General features: G+C 33.7%; 9 protein-coding genes across 9 annotated transcripts; 4 read left to right on the top strand and 5 right to left on the bottom strand.

The window, feature by feature from the left end:
- Positions 1 to 145: 145 nt before the first annotated feature.
- On the bottom strand, positions 146 to 763 carry EIN_059700 (60S ribosomal protein L16, putative; the record flags this gene model as incomplete). Its single annotated transcript, XM_004260198.1, has 1 exon — positions 146 to 763. The coding sequence occupies one exon, from the start codon at positions 761 to 763 to the stop codon at positions 146 to 148; it is 618 nt and encodes a 205-aa protein (XP_004260246.1).
- A 508-nt stretch (positions 764 to 1271) lies between these two features.
- Positions 1272 to 2240, bottom strand: EIN_059690 (sphingomyelinase C precursor, putative; the record flags this gene model as incomplete). Its single annotated transcript, XM_004260197.1, has 1 exon — positions 1272 to 2240. The coding sequence occupies one exon, from the start codon at positions 2238 to 2240 to the stop codon at positions 1272 to 1274; it is 969 nt and encodes a 322-aa protein (XP_004260245.1).
- Positions 2241 to 3085: 845 nt separating this feature from the next.
- Positions 3086 to 3640, top strand: EIN_059680 (40S ribosomal protein S9, putative; the record flags this gene model as incomplete). Its single annotated transcript, XM_004260196.1, has 1 exon — positions 3086 to 3640. One exon carries the CDS (start codon positions 3086 to 3088, stop codon positions 3638 to 3640), a length of 555 nt encoding a protein of 184 aa, XP_004260244.1.
- Positions 3641 to 3803: 163 nt separating this feature from the next.
- On the top strand, positions 3804 to 5603 carry EIN_059670 (leukocyte receptor cluster member, putative; the record flags this gene model as incomplete). The annotated part of the gene is made up of 2 exons (XM_004260195.1): positions 3804 to 5042; positions 5088 to 5603. The coding sequence occupies 2 exons, from the start codon at positions 3804 to 3806 to the stop codon at positions 5601 to 5603; spliced, it is 1755 nt and encodes a 584-aa protein (XP_004260243.1).
- Positions 5604 to 5619: 16 nt separating this feature from the next.
- On the bottom strand, positions 5620 to 8500 carry EIN_059660 (DNA double-strand break repair Rad50 ATPase, putative; the record flags this gene model as incomplete). The annotated part of the gene is made up of 3 exons (XM_004260194.1): positions 5620 to 8021; positions 8067 to 8370; positions 8438 to 8500. 3 exons carry the CDS (start codon positions 8498 to 8500, stop codon positions 5620 to 5622), a joined length of 2769 nt encoding a protein of 922 aa, XP_004260242.1.
- Positions 8501 to 11860: 3360 nt separating this feature from the next.
- Positions 11861 to 12771, top strand: EIN_059650 (hypothetical protein; the record flags this gene model as incomplete). Its single annotated transcript, XM_004260193.1, has 2 exons — positions 11861 to 11867; positions 11951 to 12771. The coding sequence occupies 2 exons, from the start codon at positions 11861 to 11863 to the stop codon at positions 12769 to 12771; spliced, it is 828 nt and encodes a 275-aa protein (XP_004260241.1).
- A 938-nt stretch (positions 12772 to 13709) lies between these two features.
- EIN_059640 (hypothetical protein) lies at positions 13710 to 15201 on the top strand (the record flags this gene model as incomplete). Its single annotated transcript, XM_004260192.1, has 2 exons — positions 13710 to 14082; positions 14195 to 15201. The coding sequence occupies 2 exons, from the start codon at positions 13710 to 13712 to the stop codon at positions 15199 to 15201; spliced, it is 1380 nt and encodes a 459-aa protein (XP_004260240.1).
- Positions 15202 to 15311: 110 nt separating this feature from the next.
- On the bottom strand, positions 15312 to 17189 carry EIN_059630 (mRNA-capping enzyme subunit alpha, putative; the record flags this gene model as incomplete). Its single annotated transcript, XM_004260191.1, has 1 exon — positions 15312 to 17189. One exon carries the CDS (start codon positions 17187 to 17189, stop codon positions 15312 to 15314), a length of 1878 nt encoding a protein of 625 aa, XP_004260239.1.
- Positions 17190 to 17309: 120 nt separating this feature from the next.
- On the bottom strand, positions 17310 to 19787 carry EIN_059620 (hypothetical protein; the record flags this gene model as incomplete). The annotated part of the gene is made up of 1 exon (XM_004260190.1): positions 17310 to 19787. One exon carries the CDS (start codon positions 19785 to 19787, stop codon positions 17310 to 17312), a length of 2478 nt encoding a protein of 825 aa, XP_004260238.1.
- Positions 19788 to 19964: the final 177 nt, after the last annotated feature.

Genomic DNA, 19964 nt, shown 5'->3' with positions numbered 1-19964 from the left:
TCAGTTCTAGTGTTAAGTTGGACATCAAAGAACATCTCGCACCCAATTTTCTCTTTCTCCGATTACTAGTTTTATTAATAGTACTTTTATTATAAAATAAACAATAAAGAAAAGAAGAAAACATAAGCACAAAAAATCAAAGGATTTAGGCGTAACCGAATTGCTTGAGGATTTTGACCTTTTCTTCGTACTTCTTGTCGGCCAACACTTTATCTCTAGCTTCCTTGAAAGTTGTGGCTTTCTTAACTTTGGCTTCGTAGTACTTTTTGCCTTTAGCCTTTCTGATTTCTTCGTCTCTCTTGACGACGTCGGCGTATTTCCATCCGATGGCGGTTCCGAGAGTGCCGAGGAGGGTTCTCTTTCTAGTAGGGTTGTAGTTGTAGATAACAGCAGCTTCAGGGATTGAGGACTTCTTCATCTTGTCATATGGAGCGGGGCATCCTTCGAAACATTTCACGTGGGAAAGAGCAGACTTTCCTCTGAAGTTGTGTTTTGGGAGCATTCCTCTGATCGCCTTGTAGACCATCTTAGACGGTGAGCGTTGATGATATGGTCCTCTCAATGGGTTGGTGTTAACTCTCTTTCTTCTGTACATTTCCCATTTGACTAATCTCATACGAAGAGTGCCGCAGACTTCAAGCTGCTCGCAACGAACTAAGACTATGCGGCGGCCCAATAACAATTGCTTTGCTACTGTGGAGGCTACACGACCCAAGACGTGGCCTTTACAATCGACAACGATGACTCTCTTGCGCCCTTCCATCTTTGCCACCTTCAAGCGTTTTCGAGTTGTCTTTTAACCCTCAATTCAGTTATAAATTCTTTTACTATTAATCTATATGTATTTACTAGGGTTGTTTACTTCAGATTTATTCATCTTGTTTTCTAAGTTATTAACTCTATTATTTCGGGGTTGTATTTGAATTCTATTGGATTCTAATATATAACTATTATTATTACTTCAGTGGTTTTTCGTATTGTATTTTACTATATTTTTAATTGAAAATTGTATAATTTAAATTTATTTTTATTATAATATAATTAAATTAATAATTATAATAAATGGAAGATTTGGAATTATTACTTGTAATTTAATTATATTTATTATAATTTCCAATAATTATTGAATTAATTATAATATATAATATATTTTTAAATTAAATGTTAATAGTAAAAGTTACCATTTATTTGTTATATAAAAAACCCATTGTTCAAATAAGGAAATAATCAATTCACAAAGCAACAAAACAAACATGAAACATGTTATCACTTTAAATGAAAACATCACAGGTCACACCATAGTGATCACTCATGAATGGAAATTTCTTTCCTTTGACTTGGAATTTATCAACTCGACAATTTGAGCACTTCATCTGTGGATTTTCTTGCTTCCTTTTTAAGTGGAAAATGTAGTCGAGCCTCGATTTATCCATACAACTCACTTGATATGTTATTTCCGAGTCACAAGGGGTTTCTACTCCGGACGGGTCGATGAATGAGTCTCCGAAAGTAACTGGTTGAACTCCATTGTTATCCCTTAGTAACAAGTCGATGAGTTCCTCATCCGGAAATATTAAATTCTTCAATAAATCTGCATATTCCGTACTCTCTGTTGTTCCATCAGTTCCTGCTCTTCCGTTCACATTAAAGTCGCCACACAACAAAACGGGGTATTGGTCGTCTTTAATCATTTTCTTTACAAACTCTGCGTACTGTTTTATCTGGGAGAGTCTCATGTCTCTTGATGGCTTTGCTTCATTGTAGTCAAGTGTGTAGTCTGCTTGGGTGTGTGTATTAAATATGTGTAAAAATTGGTTTGGCCGGACCTCGATTTTGGCGTAGAGTGCTCCCTTTGATGCGACAGCATCCGCGTAGATACTCCGCTTATACAATTTGAATTTGTTGTATACTATTGGGTACTTGCTGATTATTATAAGACCAGCATCACATATGAAGATGGGGAACAGTGGTTTCTCTGTTTGTACTCGCCACTTGAATCCAGCTTTCTTTGCTTTCTTTAATAACTTCTCCCGCCGCCAATTAAGCTCTTTAAAGACCTCTTGGAAACAAATCACATCAAACGTGGCTAATTGGTCACGACAAAATTCTTTGAGGCGACTGTTTTTATGGTCGTGACCATTTGCAGATATCAACATTGGACGAAGGTACATATTATAAGTCAATACTCGTAATGGTTTGTTCTCTACGTCTACCACTTCACTCTCACTTTTTTCTGCCATTACTTTTTCGTAGTTGAAAAATAAATCTTTTTATGATAAAAGTTGTTTTATGAAGTTTGGTTTTTAAATAGGTTCATATAATAATATATATAGTAATAATCTTAAAACAATGGATTTTTGTTTCCATTTTTCATTTTTCATTATATATTTAATTTTTATTTCTATTTAAAATGGTATATACGTGTAATAATTATTTCTATATTGTTTATTATAAAACAATTTTAACTATATTTATAATTAATTGAAAAAACAATGAAATAATGGTCAAATTATTATTGATATGCGTTGTTATTATTTTAAAACAAATTTGTTACTTTATTTGTGTTATTTTGTTTACAAACTGTTATTGTAATAATTGAATTGTATAGTTCATTTCAAATAAAAATTAAACTAAAAAACAATTTGGTTTTTTGTATTTAAATAATAATACAAATATTTATTTTTATTTATCTTATTAAAAATTATACTATTTAACAGTTAATAAACAATTATTAATTATTAAACCAAAAAAAAAATTTCTCTGGTATAAAAATTAAGTGATTTTTTATGTTATTTATAATTTAAATATAAATTAATAGTTAAACTAATAGTAATTGATATACAAAAAAAATAAAAAAATAACAAATTTTAATAAATTGTTACTGTAATAAAAATATAATATTAATATAACAAAATATATTTAGTATAATATAATAAAAAATAACCATTTTTATGAAACATAAATAAACAAATAAAATGAATATAATACATATAAACTAAAAATTGAAGTAAAACAACTATTATGTCTAATAAAGGAAACCCTAAGTAGCTCTTCAAACTTAAAATATTGAGTATCGCCAGCACCAATGGGACGTTGCCTCCGTAATCACAGTGTTGTATACAAGACACCAAAAGTACCATTCGACAGAACAAGATTTGATGCCGAGTTGAAATTAGCCGGACAGTTTGGATTGAAATGCAAGAGAGAAATTCAACGTGTCCACTTTATGTTGGGCCACATGAGAACTATTGCTAAGGTGATGTTAATGAAATCCGCCACCGACCCAAAAAGAATCTTGGAAGGTAACGCTTTACTCAGAAGACTTCACAACCTCGGGATATTACCAAAAGATCAAACTAAGCTTGAGTTCGTCTTGGCTCTTAAGGAGGAGAACTTACTTGAGAGAAGACTTCAGACAATTGTCTTCAGAAAGGGCTTTGCTAAATCAATTCACCACGCCAGAGTGTTGATCCGTTCAAAGTTGATCTCTGTCGGTAAACAAATCGTCGATGTTCCCTCTTTCATGGTCAGAGTGTCATCCGAACCACTCGTACAACTCGCTCCTAACACTCCTCTTACTAACCCAGAGAAGCTCGGAAGAAGAAAAAGAAAAGCAAGAAAGGATGCTAAGGGGCAATAAGTGAATCGCTGTTTGACTTTTTTATTCTCTTTTTCGTTCAATGGTTCGATTCCTCTTTTTTCATTTAATTGATTCTATCTATAAAATTACTATTCTTTTAGTAATTTATTGGTATTACATGGAACTAGTTGTAAACTAGAAAAGAACTAAACTGATAATACTAATGAGACACTTGGTGAAGGAGTACGCAGATGACATCAACTACAACAAAGTACTGGGGTATTCGACGCAACAAATATTGTTTCTGAATAATGAAGGGAACGGACTTGGAGGGTTGTCAGAAACACTGAAATCTGGTGAGAACAATAAAAGCACAAAGGGAGCTAAGGTGACTGATTTTACGAATTTTGGGGCACCAGAAAAACGAGCGCTGCCTTTTGGGTTCCAACCCACCACATTTAAACCACTCTCACAGACAATGAAAGAAGCCCTTGAAAGACATCAACTGCAACTTGAGAAGGATATTGAAAGGCAACGCGAATTGTTACAGAAACAATCGGAATTGAGTCCAGATGCTGTGTTTGCACAAAACTCGCCTTTTTTGGAAATGTCGTGTTTCACTGATGATATTGATGGGGTTCAAGGGAAGAGGGCTCCAAACACAAACACTTTTGATAACAAAGAAGGGGATGACTTGGAAATGAGCCAAGAGGAATATAATCCTGAAAATGATTCAGAAGGAGCAGATAACGTTGATGAATCGGATCAATCAGACACTTCCACACAGTCTGAAAACAACCAAATGGAGAGTGAAGGTGGTACCGAAGAAGAAAAGGTTCAAGAGAAGAATCAGAACGAAGAAGTTAAAACAATGAAAGAAAATGGAATTGAGACTGTTCGATCCACCCCACAACAACAAAGCATTCAACTCGTTGAACAACAATTACAAGAGAAATCACTCCAACAAAATGTTGAACCAAAACATGTCGTCTCCGAACCAACAAAACCTATTGTATTTCCTGTGATCAAAGGAATCAAATTTGAACCACCACAACGACCAAAGGGTTCTGAACCCCAAACTCAAATTAAGGCGGAACTTCCACAACGAAAGGGTAATACTAATTGTAATGCAAAAATTGATAAGAAACAAAACCAATCGAATGAGACTAAAAAAGAAGACACCAACAAAGATAACTCGAAAAATATAGTTGGGACGTGCCAACAACTCGAGAAACACTATTTGAGACTTGTGAAGGTGATCACACCAGACTCAGTAAGACCTTTGGACGTCCTTCAAAAGGCGTTTGTGTTTGTCGGGAATAAGTACAAAAGCGGAGAAAGAGATATTAACTACTTCCTTGACCAACTCAAGTCGATCAGACAAGACTTGACTGTCCAGGGTATTGTTAATCAGTTTACAAGAGAAGTTTATATCGCCAACTTGATTACCGAATTGGACAACGTTTGTTATAATTATCATCTGTTGTTCAGTTGCACTTACTGACAGAACGATCTCACTGAGCTTATTACATGTGTGAAGAAACTCATTGAAGTCGATGGTGTATTATCAATACACGACGACACGCATATCATCTTTTTGGCTATCAGTTTGCTCTATTCACACACCGGACTCCAGAAGAACACAATGTCAATCAAGGCATATAACGACTTACTCGGTCATATCAAAACAGAGGTTCAAAACCCTCTTTTATTAAGTGTTTGCGAACTCTTGAAGTATTACTTCTGTGGCGAGATGCGGTCGGTTTTACTTAAAGCGTACAGTGGAACGTTCCCGACGTTGGTTATGAAATTTATTGAGAAGAATATTGTGCCGTCGGCTCGGATGATGTTGTTTGAGTCGGTTTTAATGACGTTCAAAGGAAAATTGTCGTACCAATATGTGATGACAGCGATGTGTTTTAAAGCAAATGATATCAACACGTTCAAAGAATTTCTAAACGACGCTAAAAAGCAGCTCCGCTTTACGTACGACAACCAAAACGAGAACATATTTTTCAATTGACGTGTTTGTGAGTGATTCACTTTTCTCCGTGGAGTCTGCGAACGAGCCACAAGTTCCATTCCTTCAACGGAACTTTCTCGGCGAGGCATTCCTCGTACAACATTGTGTTATCAAGGACTATTTGCTTTGGCATCACAATTTTGATTGCAAGTGCTAACGAGTTGAAGAGTACACGTCTGTCATCTTCTTTGTCCAAAGAGAACAGTTCTTTGTTTTTGTAGCCCATTTCTAGTGTGCTGTAATACTTCTTATCTTCGATGTAATCGTTCTCTAATTTCTCAAGGGTCTTTGTCATCTTTTGGATTGTGAGTTGATCGGCTTCGTGCTGTTTTGCTAAGTCAGAACAAGCGATTTTGGTCTTGATTTTCTCTTCTTCTATGCGAGTCTTCTCATTTGTCAACTCACTCACAGCTGCCGTCTTCTCGCCAAGACTTTTTGAAAGACCGTCGATGATGATTTTGAGTTGCGAGAAGTCTTCTTCCTTTGATTTGCTTTGTCCTTTTAAGTCTTCCAATTCGCGAAGCTTGTCGTCCATTTCTTTCTTCAAGCGTTCCTGTGCCTCTTCTGTCATTTTCCTCTCATTCTCCTTCTCTTGTGTCAACGTGAAAATTTGGAGTTTGAAAGCGTCGTTCTCGAGTTTCAACTGTTCGAGTTGCTTTTGAATGTCATTTTTGTCTGTTTGATGTGTTTCTATTTGTTTTTGTAATTCAGAAATCACTTTGTCCTTTTCACTGACAGTATTTAACACGTCACGGATTTTCTTTTCACTGTCTTCGACTTGTGCTTTGCCTTTTTCCTTTTCTTCTTCAGTTTGTTGAAGTAAATTGTCGACTTGAGAACGAAGTACTTCAATTTGGTTGTGTAAGTCTTTGTTGTCTTGTATCGTTTTGTCAAGTTCTTGAACAATTTCGCATTGTGTACCCATCGAGTCTTTCATCTTCGTCTTAAGCTCTTCGACTTGTTCTTCTTTGCTCTTGTTTGACGTTGTTAGTTCTTCAATGAGTTTTTCCTTTTCATTTATTTGCTGTTCCGATTTCTGTATTTCTTCAGTGTGTTTCTTTGTTAATTCATTGAAATCACTTTGAATTTTTTCATTGTGTGTTGTTAACTCCACATTTGTTGTTTTCATTTTCTCGCACTCCGTCTCGAAAGTCTGAATTTTCAAATCGAATTCTTTAATCATCGCTTCTTTTTCTTGAAGGTTAGAAACAATAGTTTCCTTTTCTTTTTCTTGTTGTTGAATTAAACTATTAAACTCATCGATACTTTTCTGTTGCTGTTCATTTTGAGAGTTAAGTTCTTCTATTTGTGTTTTATGTGTTGTTTCGACGTCTTCTTGTTCTTTTTTCATTCTTTCAATTTCACTTTTCAATTGTTCGCAATTACTTTTAAAACATTCACTTTCATTTGTAATAAGTTCTAATTGCTTTTCTAATGCTTCTTTGTCTTTCACTTTTTCCTTCAAAGTTTCAATTTCAGTTTGAAGCTCTTCTGAGGCTTCTACTTTCTTGTGTAACTCTTCAATCTTCACGGTAAGCTCTTTAACTTCCTCTTCAAGCTTCTTCTTATCTTCTTCTGATGTCATTCGCATTTTCTTTAACACTTCTATGTCTCGATTTTTATCATCAAGTTGCTTCTTTTTCTCTGCCAACTCTTTCACGATTGGTGATGTCAAGTCCGTTGCAGAACTGACTTCCTTCATCGATTGGAACATTTTTCTCCGTTTACCTCTTTCAAGACCCGTCGTCAAGTTTTTAATTAACTCTTCTTGCTTACCGACCTTCTCTTCCCAGTCTTTTAACATCAACATGTTTGGGTCATTCACAATATCAAAAAGCATTTCTTCGTTATTCTCATCCATTTTAACATTCATGAAGTCGTTAAGTAATTTCTGAAGACTCTCTTCCATTGGGATGAGTTCTTTAGCTTCTTCTGGGATGTTTTCATCATCCATATTAGGGTATTTGATCTTCACATTTTTAACACAGTCCAACATTCTTTGAATGGTGTTAGCAACTCGCGCTCGTAAAGTTGTTCGCGCTTGTAGTTTTCTTTCTCTCAAGTTCTTTGCAATTTCGTTCATCACTTCATTGTCTTCAAAATGTGTATCTTTCATAATAAAGAAAGTTAAATAGACATAAAGACAGTAGTCATCAACAGTCCCTTGTGCAACATAATCCGCCATTATCAGTTTTGGTATATTCAGACGCGCATAAGCAACATCAATACATTTCTGTACCTTTTCTGTATTACTTCCTTCTAATGTGGATATATCAATAACGCCACTTTGCAAATAATTTAATAATTGCGCAAATATGATGCCATCGGCCAGTGATTGTTTCAAATCAAATTCGGGGTCTTTCACGCCAATTCTTCCTTTCACCCATTTCGTGAAATCGACCATCCTCACAGAGCAATCTATTGATTAGTTTTTTTATTATTAAATCACTCGAAAGAACAAACTTCCAAGACGGAATTTATACATCAATTGGTACAATAACGACAATATGGCTTTCTTATTCCCATTAAAAATTTCGTCAGAGGCTGCAGAGGTTTTAACACCTTCATCCTTGACAACACGAATAATTTCAGAGAGGTTTTGAAGCTTCTCGATATCTTTAGTCGGCTTCCTGATGATAGTTGGAATGTTTTTACAACTTAAGTTTCGAAGAAACTTCGCGAGAACCAATCCATCTTTTAAGTCGTGGAGCAAATCGTCAACAAAAGGGTTGTCAGAGTTGACGTAGTTAACAAACATTTTGTAGGCCTTTTTGTTATTCGAAATATCACTAACGGTGTGTTGAATAAGAAGAAGATGATAAGTAAAGACAAACGTAAATTTGCTGAGTCTCAAGTTGTTGGATTTTTTCTGTAGTTGAGAAAGAAAGTTCACTCATTGTTCTATTTAATCAGATTGTAGCGATCTTTGTTTATCAACGTATAATCCTCTTTTTAATTATCTTTTTAGACTTTCTTCGTTGACCAATCACCTCCGATTTTATTTTGCAACACTTCTTTTTCATTTTTGGGTGGATTAAACATCAGAAAAACGACATTTTACACATTTTGCAATAATTAAGGTCACTTAAAAAGAAAAAAATGGTTTAAGAATGACTAATATAGAGTGGTTTTGCAAATTATCATGTTAGTTTGTCAAAGGGTATTTTTGTCCATTTTGTGCCTTTGAAAAGACTTTGGGTAAAGCCAGCCCATTATAAATAAGCAGGGTTTTAATTTATAATCTGGTACTGATAATTATGTTTATATTTTTGTCTAAAAAGTGGATAGAAATTCGATTTATATGTTGTAACGAATTTTTTTCTTAAACCTTTCTTATATTACTAATCCCGTTTATTAAAAGTTAATGTAATAATAACCATAAAACACTTATTATTTATTATATTTAAAATTATTTAATAATCATATCAAAAATATACATTTTGTTTTACATTATATAACAACACCCACAATTCATAGATTAGGAAACAATGGTTTGCTTTTTCAAAAAGTAGTTTAATTTTTTATATAAAAGACGGCGTAAATTAAAAAGTGAAATGTTGTGGTTTTATTATCTTAGAAACTATAAATTGTTGGGATTTACTAAAAAAAATTAGAATGGATGTATAATTATAATTTAACTATTTGGATTTTAAATACATTATAAGTACCTCAACCGGTTATGAAGCGCCATAATACGAAAAAAATTTCATTTATTTACCCAAATTCTTAATTCAAATTGCATATCAATTTTTTAATCATTTGAATTTTGATAAAAATACCACGAAATATTCTTCTTATATTGTTTTGATAGTGATAATAATGAGAAACTTTTCTTTTGTATTAAATAATTTTCTATTGTGATGAAGAAGACAACACTACATTTTAAATTACGTTATAACTCTTCATTGAATTACATTTAACATTTTACAACTTGTTGCTAATTGAATATAAGACCAATTTTTGGAAAGCTTTGAAACACAAACAATGAAGTGGTATCTGAACACTGGTTCAGATAAAATGATTATATTCCAGTGGTGAAATATAATCTTTTTGTCGATTATATATAATAACAACAAGTTTTTTATTTTTTTCAAATTAGTCTTTGTCAAAGTAAATTTGAATAAAATTAACAAAATGAAGATTTGGTGTCGACATTGTGCTTTCTATTAGAATTGTTTGTCGTCTTGTTTATAATTGTTATTTCAAATTGTTAATAGATGAATGTTTCTTGTTTGCTCCATCTTTTGTTGCTAATTGTAAATAATTTACATTCTAAAAACTTGTTGTATTTCTTGTGTCGGACGATAAATTAAAATAACATACTTTTTTGATTGTTGTAAAACAATACAGTATATTTTTTCATATTGCATACAATCAAAAACAATCTTCGTTCCAATGTAGAAAGTTGAGTTTAAATATAAGTACAAACCATTGTTGTATTTACAACGTCTGCATTTTAGTTCGTTTTTGAATTTGTGGTGTCACAATTTCTCATTGGAAGACATCTATAATCTCTTGTGTGATCTACATGTACATCACAGATTCAGATTTTTAAAAACAAATTTTACTCTTTAGAATTTAGTCTCTTCAAATTTACAAACAACAAAATGTGAATTATTCCAAACATAACAATGTTTGCATTCAAATAATGATAAAGACTAAAGCTGGTATTAAAATAATACCAATAAAAACAACAATTAAATTGTATAAAAAAGTTGTTAATAATAAGCCATGCAATTATTGTGTAAAATAATGATGTTAAATCGCTACCTACAGTTTCATAAAGTTTGTTTAGAATCTTATTTATAAAACAATTGCGATAATAGTAAGACAAAATATTTATAAAATTTTTCAAGCTAGAACGAAAAACATGGGGTATTAAAAAAAATATGGTAAGTACCTCGTTGATTCTTATATTTTTTTAATTAATTGAATCACCAAAAGTAAATTTTTGAGTCACTTTTTTAATTAATACTACTCATTGTGTATATAAACCGAAGTTAAATATTATGTCTTTTATCTTCATTTCAACTTGAGCCTTTGGTTCGTTTTTATGTTCACTAATTGAATGTTATATATATTTTTTCTGTTGTGCACTTTGAAAAAAACAGATTCATATTGGATAATAAATTTAAATAAACATTTTTATAATTTAAAATAACATTATTGGGTTCGACTAACAGACCAATTAAGCAAAGAATAAAGTTTAATAGTTTTAATATGTTTCATTTATTTATTATGAGGTCTTAAAAATACCGGTCAAATTAATATTTATAAAACTTGATTATCCAATTTTAGATTAATTAAATTTACTTAAAATAGGAGTGAGCAAAACTTCTAATTTGAAAAAAACAACATAATAATTAAGTGTTCCTCTTTGTGGACCTTGTTATCCCGGGTTACAAATAAACGGTTAAAAGAAGATTTAAATTATTGGGTTTTGGTTTGAATGTTGAGAAAACCAAAATTCTGATCGTTTTTGAGCTTAAATTGTTAAATTCTGAAAATTTTTTGTTCTTTAATTATCAATGGAGTTAACAATTTGATTGAACAGCTTTTATAATTTATCATAAGATTTATCCAAATAAAACTGAACAAAAATGTTTTATAATCGTTTTGGATGGTATAGAATTTATATTACATTTCCTCGAAACTAAAATTCACATGAAGAGATTAAAACATATCAAATAAATTTGAATCTTAATATAATGTCAATAATAAACTTGAAGACTTACAATAGTCGAATTAAACATTCTAAAGTGTCTTTGTTCTTTTTTAATAAGCAAAATAAAGACATTTGGTAACATTTCATGGTTTTAAATAAAAGAATTTGCCGACACTTGAGAGTATAATCAATAATCATTTAAAATGACTCGAATTCTGTTGTTATAATAAATATTTATTAGTTGAATAAGAAAACATATTTAATAATATTGATAAATATTTTTCTATGAGAAAACAAATAAGAAAAAAAAAATATTTAAATTGCTTTGGTTTTGTTTATCCACGATTTTCTATTTATTTGTTTTTCCATATGCGGAGTTAAATTCCAATGAAACTTTCAAAATGCACAATGATGCAGCAAAACGCTCCAATAAAAAACAAACACTATTTACAATATAAATATTGTTATTAATCAGTAACAAAACAATTAATTGGTTAACAATATGCAGTTTTGCTAGGGTCAAAACTTTTCAACTGTCAAGCCTAAAATAACGTGTGAAGAGCTTCTGCAAACATCAGAAAAAACAAACAAGATGAGTTGTTTTTGGACTTGGACTTTCGCCCAACATCGAGAAATTATTTTTCTTAATCAATTATACTAAATAAAAGTGTGTTTAAGTTAGCCAATGAAATACACAATTGCACCAGATATGCAATTGTTCATAGAGTCCAACTTTGTACGAGAAACCCCTATCACAATCTACAAAACAGAATTTTTTCAAACAATATATATTTATATATTTCCAAGTGGAATGCGCCGTTTTTTAACCAACGAATCAGGATAGCAGTACCATTATTCATTTTTAGAACAAAAACGACCACTTTGGATTTGTCATTTAAAGTGAATGAACTCATTGTCATTGGTATGCAGCAGACCAAAAGAAACGTGGTCAGACCTGTCGACAAAAGGCAGCAACACGCTCTCGAGAGTCGACAGAAGAGAGAAGAAAAAGCCATCCTTCAAGGCTTTCTTGTGTATTTGATCAATCAACATTCAGTGGTCGAGTTTAAGAAGCCTCGAAAGAAAGCGCGGCTGACCCACCAACTCTTTTCCATCAAAACGTTGACTTTTCAAAACGAGAAACTTGACATTGGGGAATTCGTGAAGAGTTGTTGTAAAGTAGACTATAATAAGGATATTATTGAAGGACTGGATCAAAAGAAAGCTTTTCGAAAATACCTCAATAAAAAGACTTACTTCATGAGTTGCCTGTTAATGGATATATGCTTAGAACTCGGCTATTTCTTTGAGTGCAAAAGGGTAGCAAAAGGAAAACGAAATTATAAAACAGAACAGATAGAAAGAGTATGGAAAGATGGAGTCTATCTCTGTGGAAAAAAAGAAGTTATTAATATCGGAATTGGGATGTCAGAACATTTGTTCGAAGTGTCAAAAGACACAGCAAATAACTGCTTCCTTCGAAGGGGTGAGTTGAAATTTTAAACCATAATTACATAACCAGACATTTGTACATTCTCATTGATTTGTTTTTTATTCTTATGTTTTGTATCATATACTATAGTAATTATTATCATATTTATTAATACATTAAAATGTCTATTTAAATAATTGTAACTTATTTAATTTACAATAAATACTAACTACTAATAATAAGAACTTTACTATTATATTTGTTTTTTTTTAATTAAATTTAATTAATATTTACTAATATAAATACCATTATTGTTTGAAAAAAAATAATATAAATTATAATACATACTAGTATTTTAATTATTATAATATAGAATAATAATATTATAATTTTAGTATAGTTACTAAATCAACAATTTGTGATTTTTGAAAAGTTTTTGATTAATTTAATATTTTGGAAACTACTACTAAATACGATACGAACATCTTTTTGGTTGAGAAAACTAAAATCCATAATAAAAAAGCTAATTTTTGAAACAAAGTATCGGGGCTTTATCTTATTATAGAAATCTTTGGAATTATAATCACTCAAATATTAACAATTATTTATTTTTTAAAAAAGAGTTTGATAGTTTATTTTAATAAATTTTACATTAATTCAACTAGTAACATTTTTTTTTGTCTTTACCACTTTCTCTTTCAATTAACTATAAAAATTACCAAAAAAAACAATATGATTTTCTATTTTTGTGTTGATGATAATAATAATGTTCTAAAAACTTCCAAATAAATAACAAAACTAAAAACCCCACTTTTTTTGTTATCAAAAGGCATATTTAATCACTTTGCTGCACAATTAACAATAAACTATCGAATATAATACATAAATTAACCAGAATAATTTTTTTTGCAATTGAGTTCCATTAAATAACTCCGACAGATAGCTGTGGTTCAACAAGTTTGAAGAATGGTAAACATTTTCCTAATGATCTCCAAATCATATTATATTAATGAAATACGGAATTTTCCTTTTCTGCGTTCTGATCTGTTGCGTTTCGTCCTCATCGTTGAAATTTGATTTTGACCTCGACTTTTTCTCCCAAGATGACATCTTTGGGGAAACTGATTTGGACAACTTTCTCGAAGTCTTCGAAGGCAACGAGTCAGACTTTTTGCTTGATGACGGTTGGTTAGACAAAGCAAAGAGTAGTATTCACAACGTGGTAGAGAAGTCGACCGATTGGATGGCGAAGAATGGTGAGAAGATATCAAGTGGTCTTGACAAGGTAGCTAATGTGGCTGGGACTGTTGCCAAAGTGGCCGGTGTTGTGAATAAAGTAGCTACTGTTGCTTCTGTCATACCTGGTGTTAATGCTGTTGCTGGTTTGTTTTATAACTTAATTATTATAATTATTAATATAATAAATATTATTATAATTATTATAATTATTTATATAATAAATATTATTATTATTATAACACATTTAACAAAAAGCACCCATTGCAGCAGCTTCTAAAACCATTGAAACTGGAGCGAAAGCAGTGAAAACAGTTGCTTCTGTAGCGAAGAAAACGGTGGATGTTGCGACCGACTTTTCAAAAGGGTATCAAAAAGGTGGGGTTAAGGAAGGGTTGAAACAAGGTGGGAAGACTGCTTTGAATAACGCAAAGAACTGGGCAATAGACAAAGCTGTTGGTGTCGTAGCAGATGCTGCTGTTGGTGCTGGTAAGAAAGTACTAACTGGACAGAAGCTTGATCTTTCATCTGCCAATTTGAAGTCGACTGCAAAGAGCAAATTTAAAGAAGCGTTTAATGTGAAAAAAAAGATGAAGAACACGTTAGGTGACATAAAGAAAACCACAAAAGGCTTCAAAACCACATATAACGATAATTTGTCAAAGATAGCTGGTGGAGACAAAGCGTTGAAATTATCGACCGTCAAGAATGGCGTCAAGAACTTGAAAGGAAAAAGTGCGAAACAAATCGCATCGGCAGCTAAAACTGGACTGAAGAATGTGGGGAAAAAGATCACGGCAAATGGCATAAAGCAGACGGCGAAAGCAGTTGGAAAGGGTGTTGCAAAACTTGCGATGGACAAGGTCGAGAAGAAGGTGAAAGACAAGATCAAAGGCACTTTGAAAACGTCCATCAACAAAACTACCGCCAGAGTTGGTGCTTCAGCCAAGAAGGCTTCCACCAAAGCAAAAAAAGTTGTCAAAGGAGTAAAAAAGGTTGTTGGTAAAGTGAAAGGCACCGTCAAAACTTCGATTAAAAATAAAGTCAAGTCGAGTGTCAAAAGTATTAAAAAATCCGCCAGTAAAGTAAAAAGCACTGTAAAGAGTGTTAAAAAGACGATGAATAAACTCAAAGGGACAATTAAAAAAACCAAAGCCAAAGTGGCCAATAAAGTGAAGAAAATTGTAAAGAAAGCTCCAAAGAAAATTATTACGAAAGTAACAAAGAAAGTGACACCCAAAGCTTCCAAAGGAAAGAAGAAATAAATCAAAACCATTGTTTGCGTTATGAATAGTATAAATTATAATATATATACTACTAACTTTAATAAAATGAATAACAGAATTATACCCTACCTTCACTTGACATTCACAATTCATTCGACTTCCATTTGTTTTGATTTCATTTCTAACCTTTGTCTCATCTTTTCTGGGAACGCTTCAACTTGCTTTTTAAGCTCGTTGAAATACAATTGGGTCCATCTGTCCTCTCCAAGTGGTACCGAACATCGGTAAATAAGTTCCTCTTGGGATATATTACAAGCCATTGCTTCTAATGTATCAACACACACACTAATATGATTCGGCTTTGGCTTATCATACCGATATATCAAATATTTCCATCTCCCCGTCCACACATCAAACGACGTTTCCACAACTCCGCTCGTATTCCACCCATACTTCTCTTTGTCTTCGTCAAATGCGTCCAAGTCCGCATTTGAAAAGTTCAACTCTCTCATTATGATATCTCTTTGTCTGTCGACCGTGAACAACATCTCTCGATTATCTCCATAATATCCGTACTCTTTGATGCCATAATCGATCGTCCAATGTGTCATATATTTCCATTTAAACAACCCAGGATTTGCAAACGGTTGATATGGGATATCTGGTGCAAAAATGATACCATCAGACCTATGGCATCTCAACTCGTCTTGAATGACATAACTATCAATTTGGTCATTAAAGCAGATCATTTCAAAGATCTTCTTGATATCCTCCTTTTTAAAGAACGTCTTCACAATGATATCAAACACTCTCTCCGTAGTAGGCACCTTCTTCTCACTCGATAGTCCACTCTCACTCTGCACATCATCCTCTTGTATCAACTCATTGTACCTCTGAACCACTTCTTCAATTTTCTTGATCCTTTCGCTGTAGATCTGTTTGGTGATGTTATACCCGTCGACTATCATCGCATCAAACAGCATCAAAACTGGTCGAAAAGTATTGATGTTTCTCACAATCTCGCCATCAAATAATGAAACACCATGCTTCCCAGAGATCTCAACAAACTCGGGGAAGTTGACTTTATAAAACTCCATCTTTCTGGTGACCAAATAGACTTCTTTCTCTGTCACTAATACAAAATGCCTGACACCATCTGTTTTCTCGGAGACAATGTACGGACTTTTCTGAATAATTTCAAAGGATGTCCTTCCAAAATTGACGGGCATCGCACCCGGAAAATTGTTAGACTGTCCCTCAGTCCCGGTGATCGAGTCGCACACAAATCGCGACAGTGCAAACCCCAAACTATACTCTTTGTTCATTTCAAGGTCTTTGAAGTAGTTTCCATGGGACTTCTTGATCAAGTCGCGGAAGTTGTTGATGTATCCCATGTACTTCGTGATCTTTTCGCGGAGTCTTGGTTTGCTCTCATCACCCAAATAGTCTGCAATGACGTTGGAATCAAATTCAAACTCAACTTCATACGATCGAGTCTTCTTGTCGTCTTCAAATGAATGTTGAACAACATCAGTAAAATCAACATGGAAAAAGTCCTCGAAGTAAAACGTGTATCTATGTTTCTGTCGTGTCATTCGCTCTTTCCCATACACAGTATCGCTGTTATATGCTTCTTGTGTTTCTCTTGATAACGCAACTCTAAGACCGTATTCATGTCTTCCAAGTACTATCTCTTCCTTCCTCAGTGACTCTTTGACTTCGACGTATCGCACCTTTTCGCCATTTTCAATCGCATCAACAACTCTTACTGTGTCGTTTCTTTCATTTTTGAAGATGTGTTCCGTCGTATTCGTCTCTGTCTGTTTCAGTGTTTCAGAACGATTCGCAAACCCCAAGATCGAATGAAACTCCTCTTGTTTTATGCCTGATATGAAACGGCCATTTTCGATCGTCCCAAATCTTGTCTCGACTTCTGTGTTGTAATCGCTCCTCAGAGTAATTTGGCGTAAAAACTCTTCGTACTGTCTTATAGAATTTTCAACATCGTACACAGTCTTCTTCCTCATTAATTTTCCTATTAAATTTTTTAGTTCTTTTATTCTTTTAATAATTTATAACAAAAACTCAATAACACAATTGTTAATTTTTGTTATTTAATTGAACCCAAAAGAAAACACACAAGTTTCTCAAATATCGGAAATTGAATCGTCTTGGAACGCTTCATTGATGATTTTCATTCTTCTTCTCTTCATAAGTGTCTGAACACCAACAACACTTAAAATGATCAACACGGCTATAATAACACACACTATAACAGATACTACTATCCCTATAATAACACCATTCTTAGCTTTCCCCTTTTCTACGACGGGAGGGTCTTCTATTTGAGTAATAACTGGATAGACGGACCCCGGTTTGTTCACTGTATTGCACACCTTTTTGTTCTCAGAGTCGATGAAACTCGGAGTACTTCCTCCGTCCAAAATGACGATTTCTTGGTCTTCATTGATACCATTCACTACGTAGATGATATCGATCTTTTGATCCGCACTGATCCCTTCGGAACAAAACTCGTTCATTTCAAGACAGACGGTGATGTTGTCTTTGATATATACATTCTCATTATCAACAGTTAACCCATCACCTACTAATAAGGCGGTGCTCTTGTCATCCACATCAATGGACGGCAACTCCATTCCCGCTCCTTTCAAATGTCGCGTGTTTTTTACTTTCGACATTTTCTTGAAGAACAACTTGGCGACTGGAGTCTCCGTCGTTGCGTCCTTCCCATTCGCGTTAAGAATACTTTGGACTTGGAATTTGAATGTATCAGTATTCATGTTTTGGGGTGTTACAATGTTTGTGCTTGTCGGACTAATCGAAGAAGTCGCTGTAAGAAGCTGCACTTTCTCGCCACTGTCTGCTACCACCTGCTGCTTCTCAACCTTCGTGTCATCGGCGCTATTGGAAAACATCACTTGCGCACACGACGAAACTGTTTTATTGTCTACACACTCGGCAAGTGTCTGCATGTTGCCGTACACACATTCTAAAAAGAAAGACCCAGTAGCAGACTGATTGACCATCTTTTCAAAACAACTTCTCTCGTCCATAAAATCAAATTTCTTTGTCAACGCAAGCTTAACCAATGTAGATGAATACACATCAGTCACAACACCTTCTAATGGTTTACAATCAACACCTTCAACAAATATAGTGTTACACGTGTCACTGTTACAACACTCCACATTTTCAGTCGTCGTTGTTGTTTGATCCTTCATGAAGTACGTGTACGTGGGCACCTCACATACCCCTTTCTTTTTCATTTGAACTACTTTAGTGGTCTCTGAAGTACATACATCGCGAAGAAATTGCGAGTACAAATACGAATTATACACCCAATACTGTAACACTTTTCGTTCATTAAGATATGCATTCGTGTCATTGATGTCAACCAACTCTCCATATTGAATGTACGTTTTTGTTTTAAATTTAACCAAATCAATTTGTTGGTTTTCGGTGTTGTAGATGTCTTGAGTAATATCAAAATCAAGTGTCTCCTTAATATTCACTTTGTATTGTCGATTGTTGATTTCATACCGAATAACACCGCTTCTCAAACTTATTGGCTTGCCAGTGTACGTATAGATGCTCGAAGACTTGTGTTCGCCCGTTGTCCAATTGAGTATGAAATAGACATTGAACCCTCTCATAGTTTCTTCCTCCTCTCCTTTAAGATTAAAAATGGTTGTAATGGTGTTGTCATATGACACATTCATCTTATTCACTCGAATAAATCCTTTACTTGCAAGATCACTCATCGAAGTACTATACTCCCCAACACTGAATGTAAAATTGTAGTTGGACAATGATTCAGGAGTCAAGTTCTGTCCAAACCGGGTGTCTACATAGACTACACCAATACAATCATTGATGTATTCTCCTCCAAGTGCTGTTTGTGACGGATGGAAAAGTGTCGCTTTTGTGTTATAAACGATTTCAGAAGCTTTCACGACACAAGTGTCTTGCACAACTGGTTCTGTAAAAACGTTCAGTTGTGTATTTCCATATTTGTAAATACCCGTTTTCGTGAGAACGTAGTTGTTTGTCGCTACTAAAACATCCTCTGGCAATTTATATGAGTTGTACAACAACTGATTCATTCCAGTGTGCACAAAAACGCGATTTCCGTCGTACATGACCAAATCGCCATTACCCAAAACAGAGATAAGTGGGGTGTCTTCATATATATAAGAAGTCATTTCGACGACGCCGTCTTCTTTAAAGAGATAAAGCTTGTCCATATCAACACATTCGACTGCAGTTGTGTCAAATTTGGTCGGAACTGTCTTTTGAGGTGTACAGTGGAGATTTGTCTTTGAGAGAGTTGTTCGTTCTTTAATTGAACATATCGGGTAAGCATCTCCGGAAGCAGGCGTAATATCAATTTGATACACTTTGTTCTCAGTAGACAACAAACAAGTCGTTTCGTCGCAGTCCATAAAGAGGGGCTCTTCCATTGGAGTATTTGTATTTGAAAGTAACTGAAATGTAAGTGGATTTTGGTCTGGTTTTGGATCGGTGATGTAAGTAAATTGGTAGCTTTTGAGTATCAAGTTGGGTGAAATGTATGACACAGCCAAGAAAACCTCTTCGGTGAACATCTGTCTCAAAAACAAAAGCCCTGTCCCATCAAACACAGACGAATTCAAAATTGTTCCTTTAGGACATGAATATTGGTCGATAATAAACCCATTATTCTCGGTATTATATATCAAGACGTTGTTACTATCATAAGCTGCAACAATCACTTTACTCTCGATGGATGTGTTGTAAAGATA

This window comes from Entamoeba invadens, assembly GCF_000330505.1.
Source record: "Entamoeba invadens IP1 unplaced genomic scaffold scaff_1105074726711, whole genome shotgun sequence".
In the NCBI taxonomy this organism is placed as follows: domain Eukaryota; phylum Evosea; order Mastigamoebida; family Endamoebidae; genus Entamoeba; species Entamoeba invadens.
Note: the sequence above shows the minus strand (reverse complement) of the source record. Positions and strands in the feature narration are given on the sequence as shown.